Source organism: Phodopus roborovskii, unplaced genomic scaffold (genome assembly GCF_943737965.1).
Source record: "Phodopus roborovskii unplaced genomic scaffold, PHOROB, whole genome shotgun sequence".
In the NCBI taxonomy this organism is placed as follows: Eukaryota; Metazoa; Chordata; class Mammalia; order Rodentia; family Cricetidae; genus Phodopus; species Phodopus roborovskii.
The window spans coordinates 11,861,652-11,886,883 of NW_026126578.1; the positions used below are offsets into that span (position 1 = coordinate 11,861,652).

A 25,232-nucleotide genomic window follows, 5' to 3' on the forward strand; every position below is an offset into this window, starting at 1 on the left:
CCCCTATACAGTATATAACAGTAAGGACTTCCCTCCCCCCATACAGTATATAACAGTAAGGACTTCCCTCCCCCACCCATACAGTATATAACAGTAAGGACTTCCCTCCCCATACAGTATATAACAGTAAGGACTTCCCCCCCACACACAGTATATAACAGTAAGGACTTCCCTCCCCCCCCATACAGTATATAACAGTAAGGACTTCCCTCCCCCCCCATACAGTACATAACAGTAAGGACTTCCCTCCCCCCCCATACAGTATATAACAGTAAGGACTTCCCCCCCATACAGTATATAACAGTAAGGACTTCCCCTCCCCCCATACAGTATATAACAGTAAGGACTTCCCTCCCCCCATACAGTATATAACAGTAAGGACTTCCCTCCCATACAGTATATAACAGTAAGGACTCCCCCCCCCCATACAGTATATAACAGTAAGGACTTCCCTCCCCCCATACAGTATATAACAGTAAGGACTTCCCTCCCCCATACAGTATATAACAGTAAGGACTTCCCCCCCCCATACAGTATATAACAGTAAGGACTTCCCTCCCCCCCATACAGTATATAACAGTAAGGACTTCCCCCCCCATACAGTATATAACAGTAAGGACTTCCCTCCCCACCCATACAGTATATAACAGTAAGGACTTCCCCCCCCATACAGTATATAACAGTAAGGACTTCCCTCCCCCCATACAGTATATAACAGTAAGGACTTCCCCCCCATACAGTATATAACAGTAAGGACTTCCCTCCCCCCATACAGTATATAACAGTAAGGACTTCCCTCCCCCCCATACAGTATATAACAGTAAGGACTTCCCCCCCCCCATACAGTATATAACAGTAAGGACTTCCCTCCCCCCCCATACAGTATATAACAGTAAGGACTTCCCTCCCCCCCATACAGTATATAACAGTAAGGACTTCCCCTCCCCCCCCATACAGTATATAACAGTAAGGACTTCCCCCCCCCATACAGTATATAACAGTAAGGACTTCCCTCCCCCCCATACAGTACATAACAGTAAGGACTTCCCTCCCCCCATACAGTATATAACAGTAAGGACTTCCCTCCCCCATACAGTATATAACAGTAAGGACTTCCCTCCCCCATACAGTATATAACAGTAAGGACTTCCCTCCCCCATACAGTATATAACAGTAAGGACTTCCCTCCCCCCCCATACAGTATATAACAGTAAGGACTTCCCTCCCCCCATACAGTATATAACAGTAAGGACTTCCCTCCCCCCATACAGTATATAACAGTAAGGACTTCCCTCCCCCCCATACAGTATATAACAGTAAGGACTTCCCCCCCCCCATACAGTATATAACAGTAAGGACTTCCCTCCCCCCCCATACAGTATATAACAGTAAGGACTTCCCTCCCCCCCCATACAGTATATAACAGTAAGGACTTCCCCCCCCCCATACAGTATATAACAGTAAGGACTTCCCTCCCCCCATACAGTATATAACAGTAAGGACTTCCCTCCCCCCCCCATACAGTATATAACAGTAAGGACTTCCCCTCCCCCCCCATACAGTATATAACAGTAAGGACTTCCCTCCCCCCATACAGTATATAACAGTAAAGACTTCCCCCCCATACAGTATATAACAGTAAGGACTTCCTTCCCCCCATACAGTATATAACAGTAAGGACTTCCCTCCCCCCATACAGTATATAACAGTAAGGACTTCCCTCCCCCCCATACAGTATATAACAGTAAGGACTTCCCTCCCCCCCATACAGTATATAACAGTAAGGACTTCCCCCCCCCATACAGTATATAACAGTAAGGACTTCCCTCCCCCCCCATACAGTATATAACAGTAAGGACTTCCCCCCCCCCCATACAGTATATAACAGTAAGGACTTCCCCCCCCCCATACAGTATATAACAGTAAGGACTTCCCTCCCCCCCATACAGTATATAACAGTAAGGACTTCCCCTCCCCCCCCCATACAGTATATAACAGTAAGGACTTCCCTCCCCCCCATACAGTATATAACAGTAAGGACTTCCCTCCCCCATACAGTATATAACAGTAAAGACTTCCCCCCCATACAGTATATAACAGTAAGGACTTCCTTCCCCCCATACAGTATATAACAGTAAGGACTTCCCTCCCCATACAGTATATAACAGTAAGGACTTCCCTCCCCCATACAGTATATAACAGTAAGGACTTCCCTCCCCCCCCCATACAGTATATAACAGTAAGGACTTCCCTCCCCCCCATACAGTATATAACAGTAAGGACTTCCCTCCCCCCACCCATACAGTATATAACAGTAAGGACTTCCCCCCCCCCATACAGTATATAACAGTAAGGACTTCCCTCCCCATACAGTATATAACAGTAAGGACTTCCCTCCCCCCATACAGTATATAACAGTAAGGACTTCCCCATACAGTATATAACAGTAAGGACTTCCCTCCCCCCATACAGTATATAACAGTAAGGACTTCCCTCCCCCCATACAGTATATAACAGTAAGGACTTCCCTCCCCCATACAGTATATAACAGTAAGGACTTCCCTCCCCCCCATACAGTATATAACAGTAAGGACTTCCCCCCCATACAGTATATAACAGTAAGGACTTCCCCCCCCCCATACAGTATATAACAGTAAGGACTTCCCTCCCCCCCATACAGTATATAACAGTAAGGACTCTCCCCCCCCCCCATACAGTATATAACAGTAAGGACTTCCCCTCCCCCCCATACAGTATATAACAGTAAGGACTTCCCCCCCCCATACAGTATATAACAGTAAGGACTTCCCTCCCCCCCATACAGTATATAACAGTAAGGACTTCCCTCTCCCCCATACAGTATATAACAGTAAGGACTTCCCCCCCCATACAGTATATAACAGTAAGGACTTCCCTCCCCCCATACAGTATATAACAGTAAGGACTCCCCCCCCCCATACAGTATATAACAGTAAGGACTTCCCCCCATACAGTACATAACAGTAAGGACTTCCCTCCCCCACCATACAGTACATAACAGTAAGGACTTCCCTCCCCCCATACAGTATATAACAGTAAGGACTTCCCCCCCCCCCCATAGTGTATATAACAGTAAGGACTTCCCTCCCCCCCATACAGTATATAACAGTAAGGACTTCCCTCCCCCCCCCATAGTGTATATAACACTAAGGACTTCCCCCCCCCCCCCATACAGTATATAACAGTAAGGACTTCCCCCCCATACAGTATATAACAGTAAGGACTTCCCTCCCCCCCCCATACAGTATATAACAGTAAGGACTTCCCCCCCATACAGTATATAACAGTAAGGACTTCCCTCCCCCCCCCATACAGTATATAACAGTAAGGACTTCCCCTCCCTCCATACAGTATATAACAGTAAGGACTTCCCTCCCCCCCCCATACAGTATATAACAGTAAGGACTTCCCTCCCCCCATACAGTATATAACAGTAAGGACTTCCCTCCCCCCATACAGTATATAACAGTAAGGACTTCCCTCCCCCCATAGTGTATATAACAGTAAGGTCTTCCCTCCCCCCCATACAGTATATAACAGTAAGGACTTCCCTCCCCACCATACAGTATATAACAGTAAGGACTTCCCTCCCCATACAGTATATAACAGTAAGGACTTCCCCTCCCCCCATACAGTATATAACAGTAAGGACTTCCCTCCCCCCATACAGTATATAACAGTAAGGACTTCCCTCCCCCCATACAGTATATAACAGTAAGGACTTCCCTCCCCACCATACAGTATATAACAGTAAGGACTTCCCTCCCCATACAGTATATAACAGTAAGGACTTCCCCTCCCCCCCATACAGTATATAACAGTAAGGTCTTCCCTCCCCCCCCATACAGTATATAACAGTAAGGACTTCCCTCCCCCCCATACAGTATATAACAGTAAGGACTTCCCTCCCCCCCATACAGTATATAACAGTAAGGACTTCCCTCCCCCCCCATACAGTACATAACAGTAAGGACTTCCCTCTCCCCCCCCCATACAGTATATAACAGTAAGGACTTCCCTCCCCCATACAGTATATAACAGTAAGGACTTCCCCCCCCCCATACAGTATATAACAGTAAGGACTTCCCTCCCCCCCATACAGTACATAACAGTAAGGACTTCCCTCCCCCCATACAGTATATAACAGTAAGGACTTCCCTCCCCCCATACAGTATATAACAGTAAGGACTTCCCCTCCCCCCCCATACAGTATATAACAGTAAGGTCTTCCCTCCCCCCATACAGTATATAACAGTAAGGACTTCCCTCCCCCATACAGTATATAACAGTAAGGACTTCCCTCCCCCCATACAGTATATAACAGTAAGGACTTCCCTCCCCCCCCCCATACAGTATATAACAGTAAGGTCTTCCCCCCCCCATACAGTATATAACAGTAAGGACTTCCCTCCCCCATACAGTATATAACAGTAAGGACTTCCCCCCATACAGTATATAACAGTAAGGACTTCCCTCCCCCCCATACAGTATATAACAGTAAGGACTTCCCCTCCCCCCCCATAGTGTATATAACAGTAAGGACTTCCCTCCTCCCCCCCCATACAGTATATAACAGTAAGGACTTCCCCCTCCCCCCCCCCATACAGTATATAACAGTAAGGACTTCCCTCCCCCCATACAGTATATAACAGTAAGGACTTCCCTCCCCCATACAGTATATAACAGTAAGGACTTCCCCCCATACAGTATATAACAGTAAGGACTTCCCCCCCCCATACAGTATATAACAGTAAGGATTTCCCTCCCCCCCATACAGTATATAACAGTAAGGACTTCCCTCCCCCCATACAGTATATAACAGTAAGGACTTCCCTCCCCCCCATAAAGTATATAACAGTAAGGACTTCCCCCCATACAGTATATAACAGTAAGGACTTCCCTCCCCCCATACAGTATATAACAGTAAGGACTTCCCCCCCATACAGTATATAACAGTAAGGACATCCCTCCCCCCCATACAGTATATAACAGTAAGGACTTCCCTCCCCCCATACAGTATATAACAGTAAGGACTTCCCTCCCCCCCCATACAGTATATAACAGTAAGGACTTCCCTCCCCCCCATACAGTATATAACAGTAAGGACTTCCCTCCCCCCATACAGTATATAACAGTAAGGATTTCCCTCCCCCCATACAGTATATAACAGTAAGGACTTCCCCATACAGTATATAACAGTAAGGACTTCCCCCCCCATACAGTATATAACAGTAAGGACTTCCCTCCCCCCCCATACAGTGCATAACATCAGTAAGAACCACTTAGGAAAGACTAAGAAAAGCTGAATGCTTAACAGAGGCTGAGACAAAGTAGCCTGGAAGAAGCAGATGAGTCAGGGCCCCAAAGAATCAGTCAGGCACAGGGGCTGAAGAGGCTCAGCCCACTGAATCATAAGGAAGATATGCCCTCCAGCTGCTGAGCTGCCTGCAGGTTGCACAATGGGCTCCAGGTTTCTAGTTTTAGGGAATTGCCACTGTGCTGCAGTAGGCTTTTGGGGAGGCAGCTGTGCTTGAGTCATGCCTACTCCTGAAAGTAATCCCTCACCCACATTCTCGCATGTAACCCCAGTAAAAATCATTGGTCCATCAAGATGGACTTTGATCCTATACAAACTCTGGTCTATCATCAGCTCCCTATCTAAGTGAGCAGACATTTGTTCAAGCCTTCCCGAGAATAAAACAATGATGACATAAACAGACTCTAAATTTCACACAAGGAAATGGGAACCACAGCTAGACATCATTAAATTTAAAAAAGTATGATGGAAAGAATATTAATACATACCATAAATACCAAACTTGAAACAAAGCCACAGAATACAGAGACCAATAAAAGAGACATTCTAAAACATAAGTTTAAAATATGCCACAAAAACCATGAAATTAAAAAATTAAATGCCTCACCTTCTTCTGAAGAACATTGACCTTCCGCTCCTTCACGTCCAGCATGTCCTTAAGGTCGTGTATCTCTCCAGCTTGTGTACCTTTCTCCTCAGCCATATCTTGAATTTGTTTGGTTTTTTTATTCAGCATTGTCTCCTTTTCTTCCAAACGCAATCGAAGAGCATCCACCTAAGAACAGAAGATTTACAGACAATGAAAGGAACAGAAAGGAGAGGAATACTGCTGTGGAATAAAACTTTTTGTACACTGTGAAGATCTGTCACTTGGATTGTTTGAATACAAAGCTGAATAGCGGGACTTTCAGGGTAGAGAGAACACTGGGAAGAAGGGCACAGAAGATGTGGAGAGACACCAGTCAGAGACGCAAGCAGGAAGGCAGCATGGGCAATACACAGTAAAGGTAATAAAGCCATTAAGACAGAAAGTAAATTAATAGAAATGGTTAACTTATAAGAGCTGGTTAGAAACAAGCCTAAGCTATCAGCTGAGCTCTCATAATTAATAAGAAGTCTCTGTGTCATTATTTGGGAGCTAGCTGGCGGAACAGAGAAAGACTAGCTACAAAACAGAATTTCCTAGAATAGAGTTGCCCATTTTTTAAAGAAAATAAAACTGGGATTCAGGGGAGTTAAATTATTTTAAACATTATAATAATAAGTGAAATGATTAGAACTTAAACATTCCAAATTCACCATATCCAATGGTATCAAACAGAAAGTGCTACATTTCTGCAGAGACTGCCCCTTTAGCAGAGTGTAGTAGAAGTAACATCTTGGGTCGAGGAAGAAGCAGATCTCTCTGCTAGGATCTTGCCCTAGGGGAACAGAACAGAGCTCAGCTATAATGGCTCTCTAGGAGGAGAAGGATTGCTATGTCCTGTGAGGAGACCAGCCCCCCACTGCACCCCAATTTCAGGTAGCCTACTGAGGCTCTACCCTCCAGAGCTGTCCTACTGAGGCTCTGGGTAGCCTGCCTTCCTGACAAGTCAGGACACCTTTCTATTCAGGGCTGAGCCTTCCGGGAACATGACAATGCTGATCAGTTATAAATACCTGCATGTCATTCTGAGGGGTTGCCAGTACAAGACCTGCACGAACTGGTGAGTACAAAAGGAAAAGAATGAGAACTCATTATAAACAAACTTCTGATGCAAGAGTAGCTGGAAACATGAGCTTTGATACGAAAAAAAAAAAATCTTGTATCATAAATATTAGGTACAGAAACTATCAAAGTCTCTGCCCTAATTACTAAATTAACCTTTTTTGACTCAATATTCAACTCAAATTGTGTGTGTGTGTGTGTATTGTGAGTGTGTGTATTATGAGTGTGTGTACATGCACACACACTTTTTTAAGCCATACAGAATTTAAATGTGCTGGTCAGGTGATCTAAAACAAAAATAAATAAATAAACAAATAAATAAAATAAAGACAGCCACAAAAACCACTTTGACATAGCTGTATTGATTTGCTATGAATTCTGAAGCAACCTTATTGGTCTAGAATGACCTACATGTGTAGTGTAATTTTACATGAGGTCCATACTTTGCATTCCACACAAAACCATGAAGGAAAACCCCTCAAAGGACACACAGTCATCACCCTAAAACCACTCCTAGCAGAAGGACAAGACCTTGCTTATCCACATCAACTGATCACAAGGAATATCTACCTTGTTTGCCAAGCATCAAAGTCTGTGGTAAATTTAGTAGACCAACTTACTAAAAACTCAAAGTTTTCCTCTACCATTGGAAACAGAAAAATAACTGCCTTTCTGCTGTGGCGTCTCAATTCTGATCACACAACTATAATGTATCCTTGCTTTGTCTTACAAAGCAAATGCACACTTGTACAATAATCTGAGGGGGAAGAAAACTGCTTGTTCCCTTTTGTGTCTCCCCTGGCTACATCAATGAGAATCTTCCTAACTCTGAATGAACCTTTTCAACATTCTCTACACAGTGCAGCTTCCTCTAGAGAAATGAAACCCACAGGCTCTATCACTATAATGACAGTTTCTAAATCTTTACTTATAGCCCCAACCAGTTCTAAAGCCCTGTGATTCAAAGAATATTTCCTATTTAAGCCAGTGCTTTCATTAATAATTTTAGATTTTTTTTTCATTTAGGTCCTTCCAAGAAACAACTAAAGATGACTAATATGGATAATTATTAATGTATGTTAAATCTTACTGTAAGTTTCTTTCATGTTATTCCTTGCATTTTCCCCATAATTTGCAGAATTACACAACAGAAATCAATAGACCGGATGTATGGAGTATTCCATCTGAAATTATATCATCTTGTCCGATAAGATATCACAGAGGGAGATGAGCCTAAGGGCAACTTGGATCCCCAGTTGGAAAGAACCAGTACCTGTAAATGGTTCTCTAACAAATGGTGGTGAGAACCAATGCTTACAAATTGTTCTCTAACTTCCACACGAGATGTGACATGTGTCTTTGTGCATGTACAAACACAAACATGCATGTACACACACAGACAGATACAGGGGGCTGGGAAGATGTCTCAGTGGCTGGGAACATGCTGCACAATAATGAGTACAAAAGTTTGAATCCTAGCACCCATGAAACACAGATATATAAATAAATTAAGGTTAAAAAATACAGATGAAACTCCAAATTTTAGAGACTCTGGGTGTAACTCAGTGAAATCACATGTTTATATCCACAAGGTCGATATAAATACAAATGAGAACAACAAAAACTTCCTAATTTTAAAGTTGAAGGAATCGGAACCCAAACTAATTAACTGGTTTCCTATAACCACTTTTGGCATCATTACCATACAAAGAAGATTGGAAAAGGGGTATACGACCAAAGTACTAAAATCATTTAAAAAAAAAAAAAAAAAAAAAACAAGCAAACATTTTAAAATATTTGGTGTGTGTATGTATTTAATTGCTATAAAGAGGCACACCATGACTACTCTTTTTTTTAAGCATTTAATTGAGGTTTGCTTATAGTTCAGAGGTTTAGTCCATTATCATTCACGTTTGAGTTCCTTATAAATAACTGAGGAGCACTGATGCTCCCTTTCCTCACATTAATGTACTTGTGATGCCAGTTGTAATCTCTCTGAAATACTCCAAGCCTTTGAAAGTAAAATCCCACATCAATATCCAGCTTGGCAGCTCTCCCAGCTCAACATCCATGAGTTTCTTCTTCATCAGCATCTTGGAATTCTGGTGTTCCCAGAGACCTGTGGTTTTGTTTCTTTTTGAAGTCTCACCATGTAGCCTAGACTGACCTTGAACTCCTGGCAATCCTAATGCCCATTAACTCAAAAACTAAGAGTAGCTATATAAGCTACCACACATGGTTTCTATTTGATATTTCAAGGGCTCTTGACTAATATAACAACTAAAGACTGCTTTGAGTCTCAGTTGGGACTAACAATGCTGGTACTGTGAAGACTATGAGAGAATCTTGAAACAGATTAAATGCATTTTGTACCGAGATGGTCAAGGACTTTGGTGGGAGTGGGGTAGGGATAGGAAAAGAGTAGAATGCTACAATTTAAGTCTGAAATGTCTCACATTTGGAACACTACATCCCATCCTGGTGCTATAATTTGGGGAGGCCTGGCTGGTGGAAGTGGCATACTATAGGTGAGCCTCTGAAGATGACACTGGAGCCTGGTTCCTTTGCACTCTCTGAATCCTGGTTAAACACATGCTCACACCACCAGGAACTCAACTGTTCTACCATTCCTTCCCACCATGATGAACTGAAACTCTTTGAACCCATGAGCCAAAATAAGTCTGTCCTTTATTATGTTGTTTCTGTTAAGTTCTATGGCCACAGGGATACTAAAGCAACTAATGCAGGAATGCAGGAGCAAAAAACAAAACAAAACAAAATACAACTGGTATCAAATAAAAGTATTATAAGACAGAGAGAGTGGCGGCGCACATCATAATTTCTGCACTTAGGGGACAGAGCCAGATGGATCTCTGTGAGTTTGAGGCCAGCCTAGTCTACATAGAGAGGTCCAGAAAAACCAGGGCTACATAACAAGACCCTGCCTCAAAAATAAAATAAAATGGATGTTATAAAAGATCAGGTATTGTAAAGTATTTTTAGCCTATAAATGTAAGGGTCCTTGTATATTTGGGAAAGGATTGTGTAATAAAACATGTACTCTAGCAAAAACAACTTTAGGAACAGTAGTGTCATTATCCTTATTTTATAGATGAAGAAACAGAGGCTTAGGTGAGTTAAAAACAACTCATATACAGTCACATAATAATTAATACTGAGGGTTAGTATAGGCTCTTGGTTTATCTCAAAACCTCTACTTTCTTCACTTTTTTGTTTGTTTGTTTGTTTTTTAAAACAGGGTTTCTGTATATATCTCTTTGCTGCCCTAGAACTTACTCTGAACTTGAACTCACAGAGATCTTCCTGCCTCTACCTCCTGAGTGCTGGAATTAAAGGTGTGCCCCACTATCACCCCAAACCTCTATTTTTTAAAGTACTTTTTATAATACTGTAATTTCATACAATTTACAATGTATCATGATCACATCAACCCAAATCCCCTTTCACACACCTAAGTGGTCTTCTCATATTCACATTTTTTTTAATAATCCATTGAGTCCAACTAGTGCTGCCTGCATGAGTATGAACAACCCCAACCAGCAGTCACACCCTCCCAGCAACCCTCCCAGCAGCCATCAACAGCTCCTCAACTAGCAGTGGTTCTTTATGAGCTCTGCCCGCATCTGCACAGGGATTACTGACAGGCTTGACCTTGTGCAGATAAATCTCTACTTTCAACTATTCAATTTCTTCTTTTTAAGATGTATTTATTTATTATATATACAGTGTTCTGCCTGCATGTATAGAAGAGGACACCAGATCTCATTATAGATGGTTGTGAGCCACCATGCAGTTGCTGGAAACTGGACTCAGGACCTCTGGAAGAGCAGCCAGTGCTCTTAACCTCTGAGCCTTCTTTCCAGTCCTCAACTATTATTTCTACTAAAGTTTGATCACTTTTATGAAGGTCAGCAGATTAAAAGAGAAATTTATAGTCAGAGGCATTTCAATAATATTGTATAGTGCTGAACACCAGAAGTCCTCATCCTAGACATCTTAGGATGGGAGGAGGGACTACCACACAGACCTTTGCCCCAGATTAATGTCTTCCTTGAAGAATTTTTAACTGAGGGGTTGGGAAATAGCTTATTCAGTAAAGTACTTATGAAAGCAGGAGAACCTGAGTTAAACCCCAAAAAAGCATCTGCAACCTCAACACTGAAGAAAAGGAGATAAGAAGATCCCTAGGACTTGATGGCCAGTCAACCTAGCCTTACCAGCAAGCCCCAGGGCAGGCAAGATAGCCTGCCTCAAATAAACAAGGTAAAGGGCACCTGAGGAACATTACCTCACAATGGCCTCTGGCCTCCACACTATACTCACATACAAATACACCCACACAAATGCACAATACACATACAAATACAGAAGAATTTTAAAAAGCTCCATGATCCCTGCTCTTTTTCATATGTTTAATTAATTGGTTCTTACAACAGATCAAACAGCTGCAAAGAAGATAAAATCAATTAAGAACAAAATATAACAACTTTCAATGAATTGGTACAAACTGCCTTTTATTGGGCTCTAACAAAAGAAAGTTGCTTGGGGAAAAACTGTTGTCAAATATCACTAGAGAAATTATTTGGAAGCAAGTGATAATAATAAATGTATTACATTCTTAATTTATGAAGAAGCTTACTTTTAGCAGGGCATTGGTGGCACACACCCATAATCCCAGCATTCGGGAGGCAGAGGCAAGCGGATTTCTATGAGTTCCAGGCCAGCCTGGTCTACAGAGCTAGTTCCAGGACAGGCTCCAAAGCAATACAGAGAAACTGTCTCAAAAAAGCAAAACAAGAACAAGAAGAACAACAAGAACAAGAAGAAGGAGAAGAAGGAGAAGGAGAAGAAGAAGAGAAGGAGGAAGAGGAGAAAGAGGGAGAAGGAGGAAGAGGAGGAGGAGGACATGGCTGTATTGGAGTAACTGAAATACAGAGGTATTTCCTGAGGCTCAGTGACACCTACCCTGGGCTAGGGGTAAGTAAAAAGCCATTCAAGAGTGATAATAAATACAGTCGTTACCATCAATGGTAGAAGAGACCCATCACAATCCCATCTGTATAAGACCTAGCTAAGAAGATGCTATCCAAGCTGGATACAAAGGGAGCAGTGGATTGCCAGAAGGCAAATGTTATGGTCATTAACTAATTGCTTGATGGCTGGCTTGCATCCCAAGCTACCAGTAGCAAACTGGAAGTGAGGCAGACCTTTAAGACACTGGCACTGTCTTCTGAATTGTTTGTGGCAATGAATGTTCAAGTTACCAAAGTGAAATCCTCTTTATAAATGAAAAACTGAAAGGAATATTTTCCATATTATTTCACATTTGAAATTCCTTAAATAAATCCAAATTCAGCCCAACAAAAACACAGAAAGAGCAGAACTTATTCAAAAATTATGCCAGCAGGTCTGGAAAGATGGCTCACAGGAAAGAGAGGCTAACATAAACATTTGATGACTTAGAGTCTTAGATTCTACAAGGTGGCAGGAGAGAACCAAGTCCCAAGAGTTGTCTTCTGACCTCCTCACTGCCATACAGGCACAACCACATACATACACATGTACTAATAACAAATATGCGCACGTACGTGTGTGTGTGTGTGTGTGTGTGTGTGTCTGTCTGTCTGTCTGTCTGTCTGTCTGTCTGTCTTCACGAGTAATCCAAACTAACCAAGATTACTGTCATTCATAATTTACCTCTGGCCCTGAACTTGTAAGTGTGGGAGAATGGAACCTGAGGACATTAAAGCTGGAGAACGGGCCAGGGCCCTGGCCCTGCCCCTTGTTCATCACTGCAAAGGGTGAACTAACCAGGACATTGCAGGAGAGCTCCCCCTGGTGGTAAGGACAAGGGAGAGCTGGTGAGCTGACCAACCCTGCCCAAGCCCTGAACCAAGTTGTAAGTTGGCCCACTCCAACCATCCACCCCATCTGTGAAGGCACCAGACCTGCAGACACAAAGCTGCAGGATCTCCATGACACAGGGCAACAACAGGATATCCAAGAGAAGTTCCAGTGAGGGCCCAGCATCCATAGTATAGCCTAAACCAGAGGCCTCAAACCAGACCAATTGCTCTTTAAAAAGAACATTTGCAGGTAAAGATATGTGGGTAAAAGATTTTGCTGTGTGACTCACTATGTCACACTACAGCTTCCATGACGAGACAGGCTTCTTCTTTTTTTTTTTTTCCTCTTAAATTTCGTTTTGTTTTGTGGGTGGGGGAAGCTGCAAGGACAGAGAGCAGATACAAAGGGATGGGGAAATGAATAGAAGGGAGATGCAAGATGAGAAAGACAAAGAATAAATAGAAAAAGTTTAAGAAAGAAAAGAAAAGAACTCGGGATGAGAAGCCATGAACATGAATAACAGTGCTCCTCGTGGTCTGTGCATCAGTTCCTGCCTCCAGGTTCCTGCCTTGAGTCTCTGCTCTGATTTCCTTCAGTGACAGACTGTGACCTGAGAGTGGTAAGAAGAAATAACTCTTTCTTCCTCCCCCTAAAAGAATTAATACTTCTAACTCTCACTGAATCAGACATTTTTATAACTATCTTCTTATCTGAGTAATTTAAAACATACTTTCAACTACAGGTGTGGTATAAATCCTAATACTAAAAAATGTAAAGAAATAGCATCTGTTTTAATTAAATCTAACAAAAGAAACAAAATGGTTGTTTTAGTACAATAAATGATCACATGACTCTAAACATAACAAATATATAACAAAATGAAACTAGAAATGGACCAGATTCCACACCAATCACAAGCACTCTTTACCTCAGTCTGCAGGATGGCAGCCCTTTGTTCCTTAGCCGTGAGGGACTCCTTCAGCACCTCAATATGTTGCTTACTGTCTGAGAACTGGTTCGTGAGAGTTTCTAGCTTTGTCTGTAAGGCTAGCAGTTCAGTGTCCTTTCTGGACAACTCTTGTTTCACCTGGCCAATCTGGAAAAGAAAACACAACATTGTAATGAAGAAAGAAATTATGCAACTACTGCATAGCTGGACATCTGGCAAATTTGTGACACAAGATAGGAAACTAAATGTACCATTAACTTTAGGATGAGGTAGAGATAAAGGGTGTGCTTTAATGGTAAAGCACTTGTCTGGCAGCCTGAGTTCCTAGGCTCATCAAGTAGTCAATCAATAGGATAGGACATACTGATCTTTTTGTGACATCTACTACCATATGCTCCTTACCAAAAACTAAGCTTATTCAACAAACACAGACAACATTTCTACTGTTCATTTATTGTCTCAAATAGTTTCTGAAACCCCTTAGGCCAATAGTTCTCAACCTTCCAAATGCTGCAACCCTTTAATACAGTTCCTCATGTTGTGATAACCCCATATCATAAAACTATCTTCATTGCTACTTCATAGCTGTAATTTTGCTGCTGAGGAGTGTCTCAGTTTCTAAGACCATCAAAAATACGTTTTCCAATGGTTTCGACCCACAAGTTGAGAACCACTGCCTTAGGAGGAAAAGATGGAGGAGGAAATTACAGTGAAACCAGATGAGGCAGCATCCATCACCTAAACACCACTTCATTGTGTCAAGCCTCTACCTCCAGGAGACAATGGGTCGCAGGCAGGATTAGTGTGGATGTAAAACAAGAGCAAAAAAGCAACTTTCTAGTTCTACTGAAAGTAAATTCAAATCCGAGTGCTATACTCCTTTTTTTTTTTTTTTTTTTTTTTTTTTTCTTTCTCAAGCAAAACTTTCATAAAAGCTTTCTCTTAAAAAGTTAAACTAGTTGTGGAATTGCACAACTTTATCCCAGGCAGAAGCTGTTGGATCTCTGTGAGTTCCAAGCTAGCCAGTGGTATATAGTGAGATCCTGTGTCATAAAAATAGGAGGAAACCAAACTGCTTTCAGTGTTAAAGAGATGCTTTCTTTTAAAAAAACAAAAAAACTATATATACATCATAGAGCATAAAGAGATAAACAAATCGGGCTTAAAAGAGGAATGTATAAGCCCTCACTGAGAGAATCTACATGTGGCATCTGAAGTTTACCAGTTGAATGAGAAACTCATAAATCAAACAGTACAAAGTTTTCTCTCTTGGTTTTTTTTTTTTGTTTGTTTGTTTGTTTGTTTGTTTTGTGTTTCAAGACAGGGTTTCTGTGTAGCCCTGGCTGTCCTGGAACTCATTCTGTAGACCAAGCTGGTCTTGAACTTACAGAGATCTGTCTGTCTCTACCTCCTGAATGCTGGGATTAAAGGTGTGTGCTGCCACCACCCAGCTCCACAAAGCTCTCTTAACACCAACAAATATTTCCTTTTAAATATCTTCTTTATATACCTATTGCTCCTAAGCATGTGGGGGGGGGAGAGAAGGGAGGGGGACCCCAGGCCAGCACAAACTGATATGTAGCAAAGGCTGGTCTTGAACTCTTGATCTTCCTGCCTCTATCTCCTAAGCATTAGAATTACAGATGTGCAAACACACCCAGTAAATATGTGGGGTGTTGTATTTGCACATACACATGCAGAGGCCAATGCTCTATCACCCGCTCTATCACCTTCTGCCTTACTCCTCCAGACTGGTTCTCTCACTGAACCTGAAGCTAACAAACCCTGGTGACCTTCCTGTCTCCATGTCTCTGTAGCATTGGGATCACAGACACATGCAAACACATTTGGCTTCTCACATGAGTTCTGTAGATTTAAACTCAGGGCCTCATGTTTACACAGCAAGTGTTCTTATTCACTGAGCCTTCTTAGCCATCCCTGTTCCTAAGAATTGCTTTCCAAGACAGGTCTTCTCTGTTTTGCACTGGTTGTCTAGAATTCACTATGCAGACTAGGCTAGCCTCAAACAGAAAAGGATCCATCTGCTTCTGCCTCCCAAGTGCTGTGCTGAGATTAAAGACCTGCACTACTACCACACCCAGCCACCTTCTTTCCTAATTTGAACTCATTAAACTTTAAATAAAAGATTAAAAAGGAAAGCTGTCTTATGACATATTCTGATCTTATATTATAGGAAATAACTATAAGGCAGATTAACTATTGAACAGAAATACAGTAAATAAGTAACTTTCATGCAGATGAACTAAAATTCCTTTGAGTTTTAGAAAACTGAGTATCTCTAAAATATTAATCTTAAGTAAAGGGAAAGGTTTTTAAAGCAATTTCATTAGAAAAAAACAAAATTTACCTTAAAATTAGACTTTAAGTTTGGGAACATAACTTAATGGAAAAGTTCTTTCCTAACATGTACAAGACCCTACAATTGACCCCCCCCCCAGTATAACAACAGAAAGGAGGAGGGAAAGAAGCAGGGAGGGATGGAGGAGGGAAGGAAGAAGGAGTCAATTAGACTTTTAAGGAGCACTAAAAACAGTTTAGTCTTCTCTTACAATAAGAGCATTTTTCTATACACATGAAAACTATTTACTGATATAGTAGTCATATTTTATATGCTTATTATATACAAATATGAAAGGATACTAGTGCTATCCTTTTACCAACAATAATACATTATTAGTATTATTCCATCTATAATATATATAAAATATTACTTAAATTTTTATATGTAAAATTAATACAAATATATTTGTTCTATAAATAAACACTCAGAATATTCAAAGTATTACTACTTCCTTAAGAAAGAACTATGGTACTGAAATTTCTGGGTACTTCTATACATTGGTCACAAATAAATAAAAGCCAGGCATGGAGATACACACCCAAACCTCTCAATGCTAAGAAGGCTGAGGCCTCCTACATAATAAGGTCCTTTCTCAGAATTCCAAAATACACACATACTCAGCTCTGCACAAGACTGTTGTTTCCTTGCTATGTGCATTATTAAAAGAGCTTTACAGACCCTCAAAGACTGAGAAAGAGAAGAAAACACTTTCAACAAAGGAAAAATTTAGAAGCACATATCTTCCTTCTAGAATTACCAAGAGAGAGAACTAGGTGAGGAGCACATAATAGCAGTTAGTCACTGAAGAAATCATAAAGCTATTTTCTACATCTTGGTTTCCTAACTGGCAATGGAGATACTATACCAAAGCCTCATACTGTTTAGGAATTCAACAAAATAATGTAAGAGATGTACTTTGGCCTGCTGTCTGATACACATAGATGAACAAAAATAGCTAAGAAAAAAAAAAAAAAGAAACCTATATACCAATTTCTCCTCCAGATACCATAATCCAAATTAGATCTTTTCCAAGCATAGGATTTTACTTTTTAACCTACAATACAAACTAGCCATAAATAAGAAGCACATCCAATTATCAAATTTTATTCTAATACTGGATTCCAGGCTTAGTCCCTAATTCTTCCCAAGGGTAGGTTTTCCATTCATCTTTGACACTTTGAAGAAGATATGCATGGACGATATAGACCAAATAATGAAGAAACTACAAGTAAACTCTACAATGGGATTGTTGGTGTCAATGAAACCATGCCCCTTACAAGCTGTGGTTTCCTGGGCATTATCTGTTAACTGAGTTTTCTCATCTGTAAATAAGTTTTGATAACCCCAGATGCTTCTAGTAAGTAAACAAGTAATGGTTATTTTATTAATTATTAGAATGGCTTGAAATGCAGTTTTAGTAATTTAAAATAAATATCACACTAATTAATTCTAAACTCCCAGGTAACTTTAAATAGGCTAATTACTCTCTATGCATCTGTCCTAAAGAAATTAACATTTGTTGCAAAATCTCCTAATGGAAACGTAAAGATAATGTCTCCATATAGCTAAAGCACTTTTCTCAAGAATTTCAAATCTAGGTAAGTTGTAGGTGATGGGACTAGAGACATGTGCATATTCCTGTACCAAAAAAGAATGGAGGGAAAGACCATTCATATAAATCAATGTACATGTACTCAACAAGGGGATGCAGAATGGGAGTTTTGAGATATTACCCACAAACAATAAAGAAGCAGGCGTGTAGGGCTCCCAGAATCAATGTGGACTCAGTTTGCACAAGTGATATATGGGTCAAACTGTGAACAAAGGTCAGTTAAAAGAGCAGAGCAGGCTGGTTAGTGCTAAGAATTGGCAGAGCTGCCATCCATACAGAGAATGAAAGTGTAAGCCACCCAGAAGCCAGAGCCAGCAGGGTCCCACTGTGGGATCACTGCACACAGAGAGGTAAATCTTACTGCAAAGACCTCAGACTGAAGACCAGCAGCTCTCTTTTTCAGCTCCTCCCCTTGAGCCTCTTTCGAACTTAGTTCCTCCTTCAGTTGCTCTACCTGTCACGACATTGTTATTGTTTTTCATTCATGTGCCAACTTCGGTCTTCAAATTACCTGATTGTGAGCCACAGTGACCTCTGAAATAACAATAACTTACATAAAATAATCAAATCTGTTTCCCTAATTCAATTTTCAAAAGCATATACTGTCTCTGCGACAAACTTCTTTTAAATGAACTAGAATGTGATGATCAACAAAAAGAAAGTGTAATATAGATTATAATACAGTATATTTTGTCCTAAAATTATGGAGAAAATCCAAGCTAACAAAAAGTTGGGCACATCAATTTTTTAGCTTTAAAATACATGTAATTAGTTATACTATCAAAACAGACTCTTTAGTAATAGAGGAAAATTCTATAGACATATGCCAGACACAAACACAACAAAAAGCCTGAAAAGGGTAGGGAGTCACACTTATGTCATTCCTTGGCAGTCACACATAGGGGGTGTTTTCACTTTCAGTTCCAAGAAACTGGAGAACACAGCTGCTGTACACATTTGGGAAATGCAGTGAGTAAATACCTTTCTAGCTAAAATTTCATTGTTAAGATTATTTATTTGTGTATTTGTCCATTTTGAAACAGACCCTCACCGTGTAGCCCTGGCTAGCTGGAACTCACTATGTCGACCAGGCTGGCCTCTAAGCCGCAGCAGTCTTGCTGCGCTGTCTACCAAGTGATGGCACTGTAGGCGTCTGCCACCATGTCCATTTTTTTGCAACTGAACCACAATAAAACTGATAACCACAATAAATCAAATTCTTCAATTTTATTTAAATAGTTTATAGTATCAAACTAAATGGCTTTGATCTAAAGAAAGAATGTTGTGGCTGGTTTTAAACCACACTGATAGACTCAGTACTCACTATCCTATTGTTACATACGCCCAAGAACTCATAGGAGCAACAAAGCTAGTAGCAAATGAACTCCCCAAATGGAGAGAGCAAAGGTCTTCCATTCTGGGAACTTGTTTAAAGGGGAAACATTTAATTTGTTTTGTAAAAACAACTCTCGGGAATTTGACTTAAAACACATCCCAAAAGAGGTAGAGAATGAGCTGTCTCATACAATTAAAGAAATGCATCTGAACAAAGTTCCACAAAATCATTTCAAAAGTACCTACAAGAAGGAGGAAAAAAAAAAAAAAAAAAAAAAACACTATAACATATAACATGCCCTTAGACACATCAAACAATTCTTATTTAAATAAAAGCCTGAAATAACTAAATTATACCAGTAATTCTCACTTTAATTCTGGGAAGTTTCTATGTGGGAACAGGAGGGACCACTCCTGTAAAGTCTATAAAAATAAAGAAGATCTTTATCATCACTAACATGAAAAAGTATGGATAAAATTTTAAAGCCTCTAGGAACTGAAGTATCTCGTCCACACCTTATTTTTCATGAATTTGGAGTGGCTCCTATACACCTCCATTTGTTTCATCTCCTCCTCCCGCTCTTCAGTACTCAAAGCCCCATTTGATTTCAGCATCTGAATTTCCTCTTCCAGGTCTCGGAGTCCACGCTCCATGGAAGAAATTTTAGAATCCTAGGAACAATGGAAGAGTTAAAGTGTTAAAATAATTACAAAGATTAAAAGTAGGTAAATAACTAACTGGGTCTCTCAAAATACTGAATTTGATAACAACAAATATACAGAAAAATGTGCTGACCCAGCATGTGGAGTAAAGGAGACACATCCTCACAGCATGATTACACCTCTCTCCCTCCAGGTACAGACCCTTACAACTTAAGCAGATATCATTAACCAAAAAGGTAGAGACAACAGAAAATGATTAAAGGTTCTTTGCATTTTATGATCAACAAATTTCTGATTAACAGTAAAACCTTTTCTATTCCAATATTTCATCACTTTCTTTAGTGGCCTCTGGGAAGCATGTTTCTGCCACTAAATAAGGGAAAAGAAGATAAGTTTGAAAGAATTGTACAATAAAATCCATAATTATGTATACAATAATAATTATCTAGCATTCCGATTGAAAATTTTGAGAATAATTGTATTAACAGTTACTTTTTATACACGAAAAAAATCTTATTCTCTGTACTTCTGGCATACATTTGAAATATCTACATATGTTTTAAAAATCACTAACTTTCAAGCACATACCTATAGTCCTGGGTACTTAGAATGAGGCAGCAAGAAGATTACTTGAGACCAGGAGTCCAAGGACAGCCTAGGCAACACAGTAAGACAACCCCCGTCTCAAAAATAGCTAAATTAAATAATCACTGTTTTTCGAAATCATTACCACAAATATTATCTTCTAGTTCTACATATTTCTATACTCAATTTCTTCATTTGTTTGTAGTAACACATAACTTATCAACAACATATGCCATATGTCATCAATTACATCAGAATGGATACATGAAAATAAATTTATATCTGTAATTGAACTTGCTTTTTTTGCCTAAGAAATAGAAGCTTTAAAGAATTTAAGTATAGGTTTATTTTACTTCAAGCTTTAAAGAGAACATTTTGGAATGGAATTCTGAAACTGACTTCTTTTTCACTTTATATGAAAGATGTCTGGGTTGGCTGGGTTGGCTATAGTAATTCTCAGAGCAGAAAAACAGAACTTAAGGATCTGTCATGAGATAACTTCAACCAGCAATTTTCAGGTTTGGGGAGCTAAGGGGGAAAGATACTCTTGCCTTGTTCATAGCCTGTGCTGCAATTGCACTATCAGAAATTCACTTTTAAGATTAACATAAAATTTTCTGCAAGTATCAGGACATGGGCTCTTTAAAATGACTAAAACACCAGACATGCACAAATAGCTAGGAGTCAAATATAAGTTTTGCAATGCCCACATCTAGGAGCAACAAGAGGGAATGAACAGATAGGAAAAGGGATCTGTGTATCTTTAGCAGAGATTTGATCACAAACGACAACAGTAGCCCAGAGTAACAGCCCTAGCTCTATACAACCACAGAGGACTAGCTGTACAACTTCTACAAGGCCCTTAAGCAAAGCCTTACTTCTTCTCCACCCATGACAATAACACAAGACAAAATCAACTCACTACCAAACATACAGCACAAAAACTTCTTTCTAGAAAAGACCATTACTATAGCTATGAAAACCTAAAGGCAAACACAGCCTGTCGGGGAATGATTTACCCATTTATTCTTTGAAATCAAGTCGGAAAAACTAACCCTTCTTAGTATAACTAGTTCTAATGGTACCAAGCCTGGGTTTATGTGAGGATAGTTCTCCCAATCATGTTTTTCATTTCTCTGTGAAATAAGCAGAAAATTAAGTTCCCTTTTACTTTTCCACTCCACTTTCCAAGCCTTGACTTCCCTATCACCGTCAGCCACTCTTAGTGGGCCCTCTAAGATATATTTCCTTGAGAAATCCCCCACCTCTCCAATTCCAAAAGTTGTCTTCATCTCCCCAAGCAAAACGGGGCTTTCCTGAAGGATGTAATTACCCTGAGCTATCTCATTTTGCAACATCAGAGGCCAGCTTCCAATCACCTGGAAGAGAGGCTTTGGGGCATCTTAGAGTGTGTATATCCAAGTAATGATGAAGGTGGGAGGCCAACCTTGAACATGAGTGCCACCACCCCATGAGCAAGTGTCCGGGAGAAAGTTGGTGGGGCAGCAACACTCACACCTTTCTGCTTCCTATCTGTGAACTCAAAGTGACCAGATGCCTCACATACCTACTGCCTCATCTCACCCTATGGACTCTACCCTGAAGTATAAACCCATCCTTTCTTAAGTTGTTTTTTGCCAGCTGTGTTGTTCTAGCAATGAGAAAAATAACCAACAGCGTCCACCTGACCCTTCTTGTTGACAGAATCTTATTTTACACTATAAGCTTGACAAGACTTAAAATGTTACTATTGCCAATTAACAAAATTATACATCCCTGATCTGTGAGGAGAATTTAAAACAAACAAAGAACACCAAACCATGTGTGAACATGTGTTTTATCCTCAGGCATCAACAAGATCAAGAAATAACATGCACAAATAAACCTATGTCATGTGACTAAGAAAAAGCCATAAAATTAAGCCATTTGAAAGGCCCCTTATAAGATTATATGTAAGCTTGTTATTGTACAACTGCAAGGCACCCAAAAACTAATAATTTAAATTTTGTTTGAGAAATCCTTCCCACACTGAAAAAGAAAATATACATCATTGCCAACCAAATCACACTGCTTCCAGTCAAGGCTGGAGTTAGACCTTATCTCAAAACACATAAGAAAGTACCGCAAAAAATGGGGGGATAATACAAACCAACCCTCTTATGGGGTATGAAGAAATTAAAGAAAGCACATAGAACTAAATGGTCTTTTGTAAGAAAGAACATAATGCAGAGGTATGGTAGCACATGCCTATAATCCTGGCACTCAGGAGGTTGAGACAGGAAGATGGCAAATTCAAAAACAGCCTAGGACACAGGGAGAGGAAAGGAGGACCATGTGTGATGGTTAGTTTTAAATAACTGGCTACAACCCAGAACTGCTTTGGAGGAGAGTCTCAGTGAGGAATTATCTACATCATATTGGCGTGTGCAGGGACTGTTCAGATTACATTAATTGAGGTGGTATGGGAGACTCACCCAGACTGTGGGTGGCACCAATTCATGGACTGGGCCCTGAACTATACAAGATAGAAGAAGGCTAGATAAGAGCAAGCCAGCAGACAGCAATAATGCATTTGTTTCTTGTTTCTCTCTCTGATCTTGGTTACAGATACAATGTGACCATTTGTCTCTAGTTCCTACCTTTTACTTCTCTTCAATGGTGGGCTATTACACAGAATTGTAAACCAAATTGTCACAACAAAGAAAACCAGAAGACAGTGTGTCTAATAAAAAATACCTGCAACACCAACATTGGCTGTTAGCTATGTGCAAAGTCCTGTCCAAAGCACTTTACAGGTTTTAATAATGGAACCTCTAATCAACCAATGAATGGCATTCTTATCAGCATTAACAGAACTTTTTCTTTAACAAGAAAGAGCCATAGAGAGGTTAAGAACTTGCTTCTTATCACATGTCTGATAAAAGTGGCTAGATCTTGTAACTCCTGGAGATTTCTAACTAATGACTGACTTAAAGCAGGTTTTCAAAATACAATCAGGGTCCTCTAGACAAAGAGTCTCCAGAGCTAAAGTGACTTTTGCAGTAATGTTACAGGTATCATTGAATCTTTCCAATATATTGACAGTTGCACTGATAAAGGAAACAATGGCCAAAGCCAAGACAATGGCACTACATTTAGTTATGACATTCTTTAGGGAGATAAACTGGCAATGAAAAAAAAAAAAGGATAAATAACTAAAATTTTAAAACAATGTCTTTAAGCACTTAAAATACATTACTTTTAATAAATTTCAACCACCAAATATATATATGAAAAAATGAAAATTAGGCATGGAGCATTCATGCTGCACACTGAAGAACAATGGTTGTCACTAGCAACAACACCTGCAGGGTGCTCTAAGGAGCAAGCTGACATACGTGTGGGTGACATACATGAGTAAGCATATTCAGATCAAAAGACAAACTCAAATATTGTTCCTTAGGCTATCCACACTACCCACCCTGTTTTGTGAGACAAAGGGTCTCATTAGCCTGGAACTCAACAAGTAGGAGAGGCTAGTCAGTCAGCAAGCCCCAGAAAGTCCCCTGTCCCATTGCTGAAGTCACAAGCATGGCCAAGCAGCTCAACTTTTCTACATAGGTTCTAGGGAGCCAGTTCAGGTACCCAGCAAACCATTTACTGATAGCTATCTTTGCAGGCCAAGAAATTTCATCTTCCATAATCTTTTCATTTGAATACGTTAATTACATAAAATAACCAGTTTTATTGTGCCATTTTAATACATGTATGATAATAATTTGATCGTCTTTTTATCACCCTCCTCCCTGACTAGTTTTCTTTCTTCTTGCCTAATAATCCCCTCTCTACTTTAAGCTTGACATCTGACTTAAGAAATACTAGACAACCCTGTTCGATCTCGTTTGAATTATGTCCAACAACTGAACAGAAACTGAAAATCCTGTTGAGGCACTCTTTGATGACATCTTACACTTTCCTCTCAGTCTCCTAACAGAGCAAAGCACTATTGTTACCATAACTCTCTGCATATGCAGGAAGGCAGTCTAAGCAGTCAAGAGTGAAAGGTGTCTCCAAGATTCTTCATGAGATTCTCACTTACCTTCATCTCAATGACAGTTTGTAAGGCTTTTGTTTTGGCAGAATCAGGGGCATTCTCAAATCTCCGATGCATCTCCTAAAAAGACGCAGAAGAGAGTCAGTCAGTAGTTGCCTTCTTATGCTCATGCCTTTTTTGGTCTCACTTTGTAGCTCTGGCTGGCCTGGAGCTCACTATGTATACCTGGCTGGCCTTGAACCCAGATCCACCAGATCCTCTGCCTTCCAAGTCCTGGTATTAAAGGAATGTGCCACCATGCCTAGTTACTCTCAATGTTTTTTTGAAGCAGGAGATGTTGAAAACAGCTAAGCCAACTCTGTGGCCAGTGGACCCTTCCTTTGTCACAAACCCTTACCTGTGGATAAGGTAATCCACACCGACTGATTCAACAACCTGGATGATCCCTAGTTCTGAACAGCTAGTTATGTAATTAGTCATAACAATACCAACAACTACAATAGTAGAAAGTAGCGCACATCATTGGATTGACCTATCAGTAAGACATGAAACCAAAACCGTAAATGATCTAAAAGGGGAGACTAGAAAAGGTACCCCCCTTTTTTTGTTTTTTGGTTTGTTTGGTTGGTTGGTTGGTTTTTCTTTGTATAGCTCTGGCTGTCCTGGAATTCACTCTGTAGACCAGGCTGGCCTCAAACTCACAAAGATCTGCCTGTTTCTGCCTTCCAAGTGTTGGAACTAAAGGTATATGCCACCACCAC

At 40.2% G+C, this 25,232-nt stretch overlaps 1 protein-coding gene across 8 annotated transcripts in view; it reads right to left on the bottom strand.

The window, feature by feature from the left end:
* Positions 1-25,232, bottom strand: part of Erc1 (ELKS/RAB6-interacting/CAST family member 1) — a 273,287-nt gene that overhangs the window by 194,467 nt on the left and 53,588 nt on the right. For 4 of the 8 annotated variants that reach the window (XM_051203830.1, XM_051203828.1, XM_051203833.1 and 1 more), the window contains exons 4-8: positions 24,517-24,591; positions 19,707-19,862; positions 18,226-18,309; positions 13,861-14,028; positions 5,964-6,131 (exon numbers count right to left, since the gene is read on the bottom strand). In XM_051203830.1, the coding sequence (XP_051059787.1) occupies positions 5,964-6,131; positions 13,861-14,028; positions 18,226-18,309; positions 19,707-19,862; positions 24,517-24,591 (651 nt within the window). The remainder of the gene's footprint in view (positions 1-5,963; positions 6,132-13,860; positions 14,029-18,225; positions 18,310-19,706; positions 19,863-24,516; positions 24,592-25,232) is intronic. The other 4 variants (XM_051203831.1, XM_051203829.1, XM_051203836.1 and 1 more) reach the window with 1 other exon arrangement.